Source organism: Budorcas taxicolor, chromosome 15 (genome assembly GCF_023091745.1).
Source record: "Budorcas taxicolor isolate Tak-1 chromosome 15, Takin1.1, whole genome shotgun sequence".
Lineage (NCBI taxonomy): Eukaryota > Metazoa > Chordata > Mammalia > Artiodactyla > Bovidae > Budorcas > Budorcas taxicolor.
In genome coordinates this window covers 61,488,788-61,503,176 of record NC_068924.1, presented here as the reverse complement: position 1 = coordinate 61,503,176, position 14,389 = coordinate 61,488,788, and the positions used below count along the sequence as shown (strand labels likewise).

At 35.9% G+C, this 14,389-nt stretch overlaps 1 protein-coding gene across 1 annotated transcript in view; it reads left to right on the top strand.

The window, feature by feature from the left end:
• Positions 1-233: 233 nt before the first annotated feature.
• The window catches only part of CCDC73 (coiled-coil domain containing 73), a 110,579-nt gene continuing 96,423 nt past the window's right edge, over positions 234-14,389 (top strand). Inside the window, exons 1-2 of the mRNA XM_052653054.1 lie at positions 234-371; positions 13,794-13,865. Of these exons, the coding sequence (XP_052509014.1) occupies positions 234-371; positions 13,794-13,865 (210 nt within the window). The remainder of the gene's footprint in view (positions 372-13,793; positions 13,866-14,389) is intronic.

Below are 14,389 nucleotides of genomic sequence, written 5' to 3'. Positions count from 1 at the left end.
GGTAACAGAAAAAGCCTCAGCCACTGAGAAATAGAATAGGATCATTGTTGCTGAGTGTTTTGTGTATCAAAATCAGAATAACAGTGATGACAAAACTGTTATTCAGTGTTAAACCTGGAGGGTTATGGGATACAAGTTGTTTTATTTTTACGATAACTGTGCTTTTACTTGAAAAGCCTAAATAAATTTTTTTCAGTTAAAACTTTTTTATATTACAGGAAATAAATGTTAATATGGAGAACAATTTTAAGACCGAGTCAGCGTCATCTGCCTTTTCTCTTCAAAGTTCTTCAGAGACATTGTTTTCTATCCAGCTATTAGATTTCAAAACAAGTTTCCTGGAAGCATTAGAAGAATTACGTATGAGAAGGGTAAGTTTCTTTTTAAAATGTTAAGTCAGAGAACTTGATTTTGTTCATTACTTTTTTGTCTTAAGGAGAGAAAAAGACAACAAAATAGCTTCTTATTTAGAAAAAAGAAATCTAGCCTCACTAAGGGAGTAAAAGAGAAAAGGTCAGATTTAGTCAACATCTGGAGGTGGAAAAGAAGTTATAAACCAAGGTAAAAAATAAAAGAGATTTCTTAAGCTAGCTAGCATTGAGTGCCTTGGAATGCATAGATAGCATTACAGTTGGATACTGTGATTAAAAAAAAGAACTGCTGCTTCAGATTACAGTTTTGATAGGTACTAATGAAATGATTAAATGATGAAATAAACAAATAACATGATTAAGTGACAGAATAAATATATGTAGTATTTTGACTTCAAATAATAAAATATCCCTGTTTTTAAAAATTATAACCCTGAGATTTTTACTAAGGGGATATCTAGTATTAAATTGTAAAAGATGTTTGGTTTTAGCAGGAGATTTGTATTGGACAAAAGCCCTTAAAAGCATTTCATTTCTGAGACTCTGAATTTGCAGAACAAGTTATCAGCTCTGTGTTAGATTTGAGTTGGTAAGATTCTAAGATGAAAAAGATAAATTCTTAATCATTGTAATAATGATATAGGGATGAAGTAATTAGGACTTACATGTAACTGAGGGTAGATTCTCTCTACTGTAGAGAGAATCAGTAAAATTTGGTGACTTCCTGGAAATAAAGTATAAGTAGGAGTAAAAAAATAATCTGAAACAGTTTAATTTTTTGAACCCTGTTTTAAGATTTTGAAATATTGAAATTTGTTGTCATAATAAGAAAATTTAATTACCCAGTGTTCATCCTATATATAAAGCTACTTTCAACCAATATAACAAAAGTCTATTAAACAAAGAAGAAATTATGCTTTAAAAAATAGACATCTTGGATAAGTATTGAAAACAACTTTTTATAAAACTAGCTTAAAATAGTATATTTTCTGAATAAAGTCCCCTACTATTATTGTGTTGCTGTTGATTTCTTTTTTATGTCTGTTAATATTTCTTATATATTGAGGTGTTCCTATATTAGGTGCATATATATTTATACTTGTTACATCTTTGATTGATCTCTTGATCTGTGTAGTGTCATTCTTTGTCTCTTCATTTTAAAGTCTATTTTGTCTGATATAAGTATTGCTGCTCTGGCCTTCTTTAGGTTTCTGTTTGCATGTGATAGCTTTTTCCGTCCCCTCACTTTGAGTTTATATTTGTGTCTTAAGATATGAAGCGAGTCTTTTATAGATGATGTATATATGGGTCATGTTTCTGTATCCATTCAGCCACTCTGTATCTTTTGGTTGGAACATTTAGTTCATTACATTTAAGGTAATTATCATTATATATGTTCTTACTGACATTTTGTTAATTGTTTTGGATTTCGTTTATAAGCCTTTTTCCCTCTTTATTCTTTTGTGATTTGATGACTATCTTTAGCGTTATGTTTGCATTTCTTTTTCTGGTGTATATCTATCACAGATTTTTGGTTTGTGGTTTACTATGAAGTTTTTGTATAGCAATTTATATGTATTCATGATTGTTTTAATTTACTCATCTTTTAATTTCAAATGCATTTTTAAAACCCTACATTTATACTCTACTCCCCTAATTATTGCTGTTGTTGATAGCATATTTTGCATCTAATTGTTTTGTGTATCCCTCAATTGCTTATTGTGGATATAAATAATTTTGCTACTTTTGTCTTTCAACACCCTACTACCTTTGTATGTGGATGATTTTCTACCTTTACTGTTTCTTTCCCTTTACTGATGAGCTTTTTCATTTCCTAATTTTCTTGTTTCCAGTTGTGGCCTCTTCTGTTTTCTCCTAGAGAAGCTCCTCTAACCATTGCTGTAAAGGAGAAGATATTTGCAAGTGATATGACCAATAAGGGGTTAATATCTAAAATATATAAACAGGTCATATAACTCAACATCAGTAAAACAAACAACCTGTTTAAAAATAGTCAGGAGAACTGAGTAGATATTTTTCTAAGGAGGATATGCAGATGGCCAACAGGCACATGAAAAGATGCTCAACATTGCTAATCATTAGGGAAATGCAAATCAAAACCACACTGATTCATACCCATCAGAATGGCTGTCATCAAATAGAACACAAATAACAAATGCTGGCAAGGATGTGGAAAAAAGGGAATCCTCATGCACTGTTGGTGGGAATGTAAATTGACGTAGCCACAATGGATGTACAATGGAATACTAAAAGTGAAAATGTTAGTTGCTCAGTTGGGTCCGACTCTGCGACCCCATCGACTGTAGCCCATCAGGCTCCTTTGTTCATGTAATTCTCCAGGCAAGAATACTGGAGTGGGTAGCCATTTCCTTCTCCAGGGTATCTTCCCAACGAAGGGATCGAACCCAGGTCTCCTGCATTGGAATACTACTACAATACTACAATGGAATACTACTAATCCACGAAAAATGAAATTTTGCTGTTTGCAGCAACGTAGATGGAAGGTATTATGCAAAATGAAATAAGTTAGAGAAAGTCAAATACCATATGATGCCACTTAAATGTGGAATCTAAAAATTACAACAGATTACTGTGTGTGTGAAAGTCGCTCAGTCGTATCTGACTCTTTGTGACCCCATGGACTGTATAGTCCATGGAATTCTCCAGGCCAGAATACTGGAGTGGGTAGCTTTTCCCTCCCCAGGGGATCTTCCCAACCCAGGGACTGAACCCAGCATTGCAGGTGGATTCTTTACCAGCTGAGCCTCAAGGGAAGCCCAAGAATACCGGAGTGGGTAGCCTATCCCTTCTCCAGCGGATCTTCCTGGCCTAGGAATTGAACTGGGGTCTCCTTCATTGTAGGCGGATTCTTTACCAACTGAACTATGAGGGAAGCCCAACAGACTAGTGAATAAAACAGAAAAGTTGACTCATAGATAAAGAGAACAAACTAGTGGTTACTAGTAGGGATAGGAAAGGGAGGAGGAGGGACATACGGGGTAGGTGAAAAAAAAGGATTATTATGAGGTTATGTGAAAAAGACACTTGCTCCTTGGAAGGAAAGCCATGACAAACCTAGACAGTGTATTAAAAAAGCAGAGCTATCACTTTGCCAACAAAGGTCCATGTAGTCAAAGCTATGGTTTTTCTAGTAATGTACAGATGTGAGAGTTGGATCATAAAGTAAGCTGAGTGCTGAAGAATCGGTGCTTTTGAACTGTGGTGCTGGAGAAGACTCTTGAGAGTCTCCTGGACTGCAAGGAGATCAGATCAGTCAATTCTAAGGGAAATCAACCCTGAATATTCAATGGAAGGACTGATGCTGAAGCTGAAACTCTTATACTTTGGCCATCTGATGCGAAGAGCCAATTCACTGGAAAGACCCTGATGCCGGGAAGGATTGAAGGTAAAAGGAGAAGGGGCGGCAGAGGATGATTTGGTTAGGTAGCATCACCAACCAGATGGGCATGAATTTGAGCAAACTCCGGGAGATAGTGAAGGACAGGGAAGCCTGGAATGCTGCAATCCGTGGGGGTGACAGAGTTGGACACGACTTACCAACTGAACAAAAACAGTGCAAAATCATGTATGTGAAACTTCTGAGAATCGGGAAGCATTGTAGAATTTGAAGAATCTTTCGTTCAGTAATAATAATAAAAAGCACAAATGGGAAATCTGAAAAGCAGTCAGAAGTGGGAAAAGATTCATTATTTTCAAAAGAACAATAACACTATTAATAGTGGACTTCTTGATAATAATTGTTCAGTCCAGGAGACAGTGGCATGATACTTTAAAGTGCTTAAAAGAATTCTGTTCCCCCCAAAACAGCCTCAAAAATGATATCATGAGTATTGAATGAGTTTTTCTAAGTGGAAGAAGTAATTATGTAAGTCTTCATACTAGACAGTGCATTTGTATGGCATTCTGGAAGAGGCAAGACTATGGGGATGGGAAACAAATCAATAGTTGCCAGGTGTTGAAGAGTGGGATAGGGATTATCTATAAATGGAATGCATAAGAGAATTTTGAGGAGTGATGGACTCTTCTGTATGGTACAGTGATGGTAGAAACATTTCTCCATGCTTCTGTCAAAATCCATAAAATTGTACACCACAGTGAACTATACTATATGCAACCTTTATAAAAGTTCAACCAGAGTGTGGGGAGAATTTCAGGATGGAATGCAGACTGAAAATATATATAACTGTTTCACCATTACTTCAGTGAAAGACATGCATGGGAAAAGAAGCTGATTTAAGAACTTTAGAGAATGTACGTTGAGTTGATCAGTTCAGTTGCTCAGTCGTGTCCGACTCTTTGCGACCCCAAGGACTGCAGCACGCCAGGCTTCCCTGTTCATCACCAGCTCCTGGACCTTGCTCATACTCATGTCCATCAAGTCGGTGATGCCATCCAACCATCTCATCCTCTGTCATGTTGAGTTGATACTGTAAGGCTAAAGACAAAAATGCTTAAATGTTTGCATTAAACACTCTTTGATTGGCAGATTTATTTTTCATGGGAGTAATACTGAGACTACTTATAGCTATGCTAAGGTTGAACAAATTAAGCAAGTTATAGAGCTTGGGTAGAATTTTTTTCTCTGTTGAAGGAAAAAATTACAAATAAGTATGTGTTGGGGGAGGCTAAAATGAATTCTGTGGTGTGGGATTAAAGTTGAAGCTATCAGTATGAACTCATTTAGTATAAACAGATACAGAAATACAGACATGTATACACATTGGTTAGACTATATACATAGATTTTCCGGCTCTGCTGAAAGGGCATAGAGGTAGGTAGCAACACTCCCATAGCAGGAACCATCTATAGTACTCACTTTTTGGTTCTAAATGTCATTATCTAATAAAAGGAACCAGGACCCCTTGGAGAAGTGGTTTATTCTAGAGTTCGATATCTTGTAGTGCTGGAAGGTACTTTAAGAAGGTACTTAAAAATAGCATGTTGAAAGGGTACAGAAACCAGCCTGAAAGAATTCCCATGAACATAGCTGGAAGAATTTGAGCAACAAAATAAATGATGATAGTATTGGATTGTAACCCAAAGAATAAAATAAATATCCATTATACTCTACTAACGTAAGTGAATGATTAAATAAATGAGAGAGATGGGACAAATCTTTTATCCCAATTAATAAATGTAGGAGGAAGGAGAGAAACAGAAACCACCCTTAAAGCATCACAGTAATAATTACTGCAGGCAAGGTCCACAGATGAATGCTAAAATTAGTGGATGAAACTTTAAGGAGAAATAGAATAGTTGTAGTACCTTTCCCAAATTGTTTCGTAAGTTACTGTGGTGGTTTTATACATGTTCACAAATTGCTTAATATTCTTTTCTCTAGGAATTGGAGCTTAATTTCCCTCACCTTGATTGTGGACTAAGTTTTAACAGATAGGAAATATAAAGGGAAAAATAGTTTATTGTGGAGAAACTTGGCAAATACCACCTTAACTAAGTGATTAAGATCCCCAGAAAGAATTGGTGTGGTTCAGTAATTCATGTGAACATCAGATACTCAAGATATGATGTGATGAGAAGGGAACTTTACTGCTGTGGTATTCTTCTTGAAACCTAGTTTAATCATGAAAAAATAGCAGACAAACACCATATGTGGAACATTCTATAAGATATCTCATCAATGTTTGTCAGATCAAGGTCATAAAAAACAAGAGAGAAATTATTACAGATTGGAGGAGTCTAAGGAGACATGATTAACCATAACATGATGTCCCGTATCATATCCTGAAACAGATATTGGTGGAAAAACTAGTGAAATGTGAAGAAACCTTGTAGTTTAATCAATAATATTGTAACAATGTTATTTTCTTAACTTTGGTAAATGTACCCTACTTATGTAAAATTTAAAGTTAGGGAAGCTGGGTAAAGGGTATGTATGAACCCTACTATCTTTATAAGTCTTCTGTAAGTCTAAAATAATTTCAAAATAAAAAGTTTGTAAAAGGAAATTTAGACTTTGAAACTGAAAGTTCAAGAAATACTATAGTACAAATCAGTATGATTCTTTTCTTTTTAATTTTAAAGAGATAATAAGCAAAAGTATATTTTATCATTCATTTAATATTTCCTGAATACTTATGCCAGGTTTTAGAGAATATAATACCATGTAATAATAAAGGATTGCAGAATATACTGTGAGTCTGGACAAGGAAATGTCTAATTTTACTAAGGGGAATGAGGAAAGCTTCATAGAAGAAATAACTGATGCAGAGATGTTGTGAATGAGTAGGAATTTCGGATCAGTCTTTTCAGGGTTTATCAGTTACATTGTTCTTTTCAAGGAATTCATTTTCCCCTTTGATTCTCTCTGTTGCATGTTTGTTTTGTGTTTTATTACTATTCACTCTTATCTTCATTATTTCCTTTGTTTAATTTGTTCTTTCTGTCTTGAACTTCTAAAGATGGTATTTAGTTGATTAGTTTTCACCTTTTTTCCTTTTCTAATGTACAGCATTTAAGACTAAATTTTTCTCTTAGCATGCCTTTAGTTGGGTCCCACAAATTTATGTAGATTCATCCACTGTATTATCTATATCTTTATTATCATTCAGTTCAGATTGTAATTTATTCTGTGCCCCATGCATTATTTAGATGTGTACTACTACTTCTACAAATATTTGAGAGTTTCATTTTACTTTTTATTAACTTAAAAAAAAGATTTTTTGGATAATTTTGCGTCAGATTATAAGCTTTACATAATTTCAGTCACTTGATATTTGTGGAACTTTGTTCTCTAGTCAGGCATATGATCAAGTTTGGTGAATAGGCCAACAGAGATGAACTTGAAAAAAATATAATATGTATTCTGTGTTTCTTGGGTGCAATATAGAATGACTGTGAATTTGGTCAACTTTGTCAATCTTGTTCAAATCTTCTGTATAATTATTATTATTTTTTGTCTGCATTTTCCTTCTCTTTTTTTCTTTTTCTGTACATATTTCAGTCTGGTTATTTTTTCCCCTTCCTTTCAGTTAATGAATTTTTAGTTTGTATAGTTTGCTGATTAGGTCAATCTATTGAGTTCTTAATTTTCCTTCTTGTATTTTCAGTCCTAATATTTTCATTTGGTTCTTCTTTTATAACTTTCATTCCTCTGCTGAAATTGATATTGTCATATAGTTTCTTGCATATAGTTTCATGTATTTAAAGTCTATATCTATATATAGTATATATATCTATGAACAGTATGAAAAAGCAAAAAGATATGACTCGAGAATATGAGCCCCCAGATTGGTGGGTGTCCAATATGCCACTGGGGAAGAGCAGAGAAACAGCTCCAGAAAGAATGAAGAGTCCAGGCCAAAGTGGAAATGACATTCAGCTGTGGATGTGTCTGGTGGTGAAAGTAAAATCTGAGGCTATAAAGAACAGTATTGCATAGGAACCTAGAATGTTAGGTTCATGAATCAAGATAAATTGGACATGGTCAAGCAGGAGATGGCGTGAGTGAACATTGACATTTTAGGAATCAGTGAACTAAAATGGATAGGAATGGGTGATTTTAATTCAGATGACCATTATATCTACTAATGTGGGCAAGAATCCCTTAGAAGGATTGGAGTAGCCCTTATAGTCAACAAAAGAGTCTGAAATGCAGTGCTTGGGTGCAGTCTCAAAACCAACAGAATGATCTCTGTTCATTTCCAAGGCAAACCATTCAACATCACAGTAATCCAAGTCTATGCCCCAACCACTAATGCCAAAGAAGCTGAAGTTAACGGTTCTGTGAAGACCTATAAGACTTTCTAGAACTAACACTAAAAAAGATACCCTTTTCATCATAAGGGATTGGAATGCACAAGTAGGAAGTCAAAAGATATCTGGAATAACAGGCAAGTTTGGCCTTGGAATACAAAATGAACCAGCACAAAGGCTAACAGAGTTTTGCCAAGAGAACACATTGGTTATAGCAAACACCATCTTCCAACAACACAAGAGACGACTCTACACATGGACATCACCAGAGGGTCAGTATTTAAATCTGATTGATTATATTCTTTGCAGCCGAAGATGGAGAAACTCTGCAGAGTCAGCAAAAACAAGATCAGGCGCTGACTGTGGCTCAGATCATGAGTTTCTTATTTCAAAATTCACACTTAAATTGAAGACAGTAGGGAAAACCACTAGGCCATTCAGGTATGACTTAAATAAAATCCCCTATGATTATACAGTAGAGGTGATGAATAGATTCAAGGGATTAGATCTGGTAGACAGAATGCCTGAAGAACTATGAATGAAGGTTTGTAACATTGTGTAGGAAGCAGTGACAAGAACCACCCCCAAGAAAAAGAAATGTGAGAAGGCAAAATGGTTGTCTGAGGAGGCCTTACGAATAGCTGAAAATAGAAGAGAAACGAAAGGCAGGGGAGAAAGGGAAAGATATACCCAACTGAATGCAGAGTTGCAAAGAATAGCAAAGAGGGATAAGAAAACCTTAAGTGAACAATGCAAAGTAATGGGGAAAAACAATAGAATGGGAAAGACTAGAGATTTCTGCAAGAAAATTGGAGATACCCAGGGAACATTTCATACAAAGATAGGCACAGTAAAGGACAGAAACATCAAGGACCTAAGAGAAGCAGAAGATATTAAGAAATGGTGGCAGAATACACAGAAGAGCTATACAAAAAAGGTCTTAATGACCCAGATAAGCTTTACTGGTGGCTCAGGTGGTAAAGAATCTCCCTGCATGCAGGAGACATGGGTTCAGTCCCTGGGTCAGGAAGATTCCCTGGAGAAGGAAATGGCAATCCACTCCACTATTCTTGCCTGGGGGATCCCATGGACAGAGGAGCCTGGTGGGTTACAATCCATGGGGTCACAAAGAGTCAGATATGACTTAGCAACTAAACAACAAACTCTGATGGTGTGGTCACTCATCTAGAGCCAAACATCCTGGAATGTGAAGTCAAGTGGGCCTCAGGAAGCATTGTTATGAACAAAGCTAGTGTTAGTGATTGAATTCCAGCTGAGCTATTTCAAATCCTAAAAGATGATGCTGTGAAAGTGCTACACTCAATATGCCAGCAAATTTGGAAAACTTAGCAGCGGCCACAGGACTGGAAAAGGTCAGTTTTCATTCCAATCCCAAAGACAGACAGTGCCAAAGAATGTTCAAACTACTACACGGTTGTGCTCATTTCATGTGCTAGCAAGGTAATGCTCAAAATCCTTCAAGGTAGGCTTCAGCAGTACGTGAACTGAGCACGTCTAGATGTGCAAGCTGGATTTAGAAAAGGTGAGGAAAAAGAGATCAAGTTGCTGACATCCGTTGGATCACAGAAAAAGCAAGTGAATTCCAGAAAAACATCTTCTGTTTCATTGACTATGCTAAAGCCTTTGACTGTGTGAATCAACAACAAACTGTGGAAAAATCTTAAAGAAATGGGAATACCATACCACCTTACCTGTCTCCTGAGAAACCTGTATGCAGGTCAAGAAGGAATAGTTAGAATCAGACATGGAACAATGGATTGGTTCAGAATTGGGAAAGGAGTACATCAAGGCTGTGTATTGTCACCCTGCATATTTAACTTATATGCAAGGTACATCATGCAAAATGCCAGGCTGACTCAAAAGCTGGAATCAAGATTATTGGGAGAAATATCAACAGCCTCGGATATGCAGATGATATCACTCTAACGGAATAAAGCAAAGAGGAACTAAAGAGCTCCTGATAAGAGTGAAAGAAGCGAGTGAAAAATCTGGCTTAAAACTCAACGTTCAAAGAACTAAGATGATGGCATCCAGTCCCACCACTTCATGGAAAATAGATGGGGAAAAAGTGGAAACAGTAACAAATTTTATCTTCTTGGGCTCCAAAATCAAATCACTGTAGACGGTGACTGCAGCCATGAAATTAAAAGACGCATGCTCCTTGGAAGAAAAGCTGTGACAGACAAATCTAGACAACATATTAAAAAGCAGAGACATCACTTTGCCAACAAAGGTTCGTATAGCTAAAGCTATGGTTTTTCCAGTAGTAATGTATCGATGTGCGAATTCGACCGTAAAGAAGGCAAGAATTGATGCTTTCAAACTGTGGTACTGGAGAAGACTCTTGAGAGTTACTTGGACAGCAAGGAGATCAAATCAGTCAGTCCTAAAGAATAATATATCCTCTGAATATTCATTGGACTGAAGCTTCAATACCACCTGATGGGAAGACCTGACTCATTGGAAAAAGACCCTAATTCTGGGAAAGATTGAGGGCAGGAGAAGGCAGCAACAAAGGAGGAGATGGTTGGATAGCGTCACTGACTCAATAGTTGTGAGTTTGAGCAAACTCTGGGAGATAGTGAAGGACTGGGAAGCCTGGCATGATGCAGTATATGGGGTTGCAAAGAATTAGACACAACTTAGTGATTGAATAACAACAATACCTATAAACTCAAATATATGGACCCGTAGATCTGTTTCTGTTGTCTCTTTTTTCATTTTTGGGCCATTTGATGTTTTGGTGGGGCGCAGCCAAAAAAAAGCAATGATTTGATAAGGTATTAGTAGAAAGGAAACTGGGTAATTAATGGTGTAATTCTTGCTGGGATAATCCCATGGACAGAGGAGCCTGGTGGGCTACAGTCCTTGGGGTCAAAAAAGTCATACATAACTGACCAACTGAACATGCATGCAATGTGGTAAATAACATTAAGCAGCATTCCAGTTCCCCATAAAATTAGTTGTGCTGTCATAACCCTTTTGCAGTTATAATGATTTGTATAATCTGTATCTTGAACTACATGGAAAACTGGGAAAATGAGTGTTATCCACTATGCTGAAAGATAACATTATAATATACTTCTACTATGTTAGGATTTCGATATAACTTCTTGCTTTTTATTAAAAATTATTATTTACATTTTATTTGAACTTTTCACTTTTATTCATTCTTCAAAATGAATGAAGTTTTCAAAAATCATTAATAAAAATTCTTATTAAATTGTCAGTGAGAAAAAAATATGATAAATTTGGTAAGGAAATCCCATATGAAACTTCAATAAAATATCCAAGAATATATAACCTTAAAAAAGGTTTTAAAAACTAAACCTTTAAGTGTTTATTTTTTATTAGCTGCCTTAGGACTACAAGGATTTTATTGTTTTTACAAAAACAATAAAAGAGGAGTAATTTGCTGGTTTATTTACTCTTTATAACCTTTAGAAAGTGACATGCTTTTTTTAAAGTACTTGCTTCAGGCTGTAGTTTTACACAATGGACTGTGTATTGGTCAGGCCTCTTCAATTCTTGACCCTGAACAGATTTAGGGACATAGTATATATAGCAGGCTCTTGTCCAAGTAGCCAAAACTGTAACTGGGTACTTTTATTCTCCATTCAAACTCATATCCACCTCCTACGAAATGGCCCAATTCAGTTTTTCATATTGTCTAGTACAGTATTAATCACTCTTTCAGAGGGTTTCTTGGTTTGATTAAGTACCAAGTATCAAAAATAAATAATATGCATGGAATAGCCTAAATGTTCACACTTAAAGAAAAGCTGTTTCCTAAGAAAGAAATTTCTTTTTTAGGAGCTTTTGAATTTATGGTTATCGAGCTGTTGAAGATTTTGTTTATCTCCTTAGTTGAGGTTTGGTAGTTTGTTGTTTTGGAATAATTGGTCTGTCTCTGTAAGTTGTCACATTTATGAGCATAAACTTGTTTGTAGCATTCCCTTAACTTTTTAATGGCTATAGAACTTCTGTACATGGTTTCTTTTAGCATTTTGCACATATTTAAAATTATTGATTTAAAGTCTGTCTAGGTCCTTTGTCTGCATTTGCTCAGGAATAGTTACTTTTAAATTTTTTTTTTTTCCTGTGTATGAATCACTCTTCTGTTTACCTGGATGCCTTATAATTTTTTGTTGAGAAATGGGCATTTTGAGTATGTGACAGCTCTGGAAATAAGATTCCTTCTTCTCTACAGGGTTGCTGCTGATTTTTGTCTCTGTGTAATGACTTTTCTGAAATAATTTTAAGTCTTCAGTTTTTGTCACGTGTGTCATGTTCTTAGCTTAGTGATCAGCGAGTGCTTTGACTGACAGAGGTAGCCTAAAATACCTGGAAGCAATGCAGAAGAGCTGTGTGTGAGTGTGTATGTGTGTGTGATGAATGTGTGTGTGTGGTGACAGTCCTTTAACACTCAACCAGTCCCCTTTCAAGTCTACCTGTCAAAGTTTCCATTAGGGGCTTCAGATTTCTCTAGTGATACTTGTGTTTATCATGTGGACAAATTCAAGAATATTACAATATTTTAAACAAAATCAGAGCTTTTCTAAATAACTGCTTCCTGGTTGACTTTAGCCTTCCTCCCTGGATTTTAGGTCTCTTTGTGCTGCTTCCCAGAGAGGGTCTGTTTTTGCAGCTCTTCCAGCTATATCTCACTGTTTTTAACTTGACCCTAATTAGTTGGGTGGTGGTGTCAGGTAGGGAATAGGAGCATTTTCTGATGTTTCTATTAAGCCCTCAGTCTTCGGTGAACCTGATTCTCAAGGTGAAGCCTTCACTAGAATTCTGATCCCTTTTCAGTATTTAATGGTAGGTCTAGCATGTATTCCCTCCCCTGCCCCAGTGATAGAACTGTTGTTTTATTTTTGTAGCCTTCTCTCAGCTTCATTGGGTTTCCACAAGTGCTCTCATGCTACAGTTTTTATTGCCCTACCCCCTGTAGATTAAGGGTTTTGTTCTTTCGAGGAGATAAAAAAGATAGTCTTGTCTAAGTAAGTTTTTAGTGTTGTCGGTTGATTCCTTTTCCTAGCTACAGAGGTTTTCCACTAGTGTCCTTAGATGTACTTTTGGTTGTCCTTTCCCCCTCAGATTAAGTTTTTGGTCTGTAGTAGATTTAGGGAAGATGGCTTGTGACTGCTTTTCTCCTCTCCAACCAGTACCACAGGGGGAAAGTTCTCTCAGATTCTTTCTTTCCTTCTCTGTAAGCACCTGGTGGGTTTCATGGAAGAAAAACCTGTCAGAAAGCATTAACCTCCTTATTTCTCTAGCCGTCAGGAGATTCATCTTCTTACACCAGCCCATGCTCTGCCTTTAGAAATGTATTAAGGACTTGTAGCTGAGTTTTCTTATCAGTACTCAGTGGCTTATGTCCCAGGTAAGCAAATGCTGTGGTTCTTTTCTCCCTGCAGGCACCTGTCTCAGTCCAGATTTTGGATTACTTGGTTGATATGGGACCTCAGTTCTCTGATGGATTTAACTATTTAACTTGCAAAATTTCCAACTTTTTTTTCTTGTTGTAAGGGTGGGAGGTTGTTGTTTTTTTTTATCTCTTCTGATCTCTTTCTCTTTAGAATGATCCAAAACTAGAAATTTTCAAGTCCTCATTTACTAGCATTTTTCTTCTTTTTGACTTAGGAAGCAGAAACTCAGTATGAAGAGCAGATTGCTAAAATTATCATGGAGACACAAGAACTTAAATGGCAAAAGGTGAGTATTTCCTCCTCTGATTATCATTTTATTTAAAAATGTATTTTAATCCTTACTTGCAAAGATAATCTTTAAATTTCCAAAATATAATATTTGGAGAATTGTACATCACTTTAGAGAGTCTCCAAAAAATTACAGCTAAAACTGTTAATAACATTTAGGCTTCCAAAACACAGAATAACCATTTTTTTGTGTGCTTTCTAATAAGAAAATAGCAAAGGATAACTCTGGAAACTATTGTGAATTATTTCATATCTGAAAAACATATTGTATATTATAGAAGAGTCAAAGTATTTTTTAAGAAATGAAACCTCAGAATAGTACCATATTTTCCTAGACTATTATTACATATTATAACCAGATGTTTAAAAAATCTGATTCTCTTTTGATCCTTATCCATACAGAAGCATTTTTGATAGTGCTTCTCTTGCCTTTCCAGCAAAGTAATTTTAACGACTAAAAACTTAAACCTTAATCAAGATGCCGTTCTTTTCAGTGTTAGGCAGTTTTGAAACAGGAGCTTA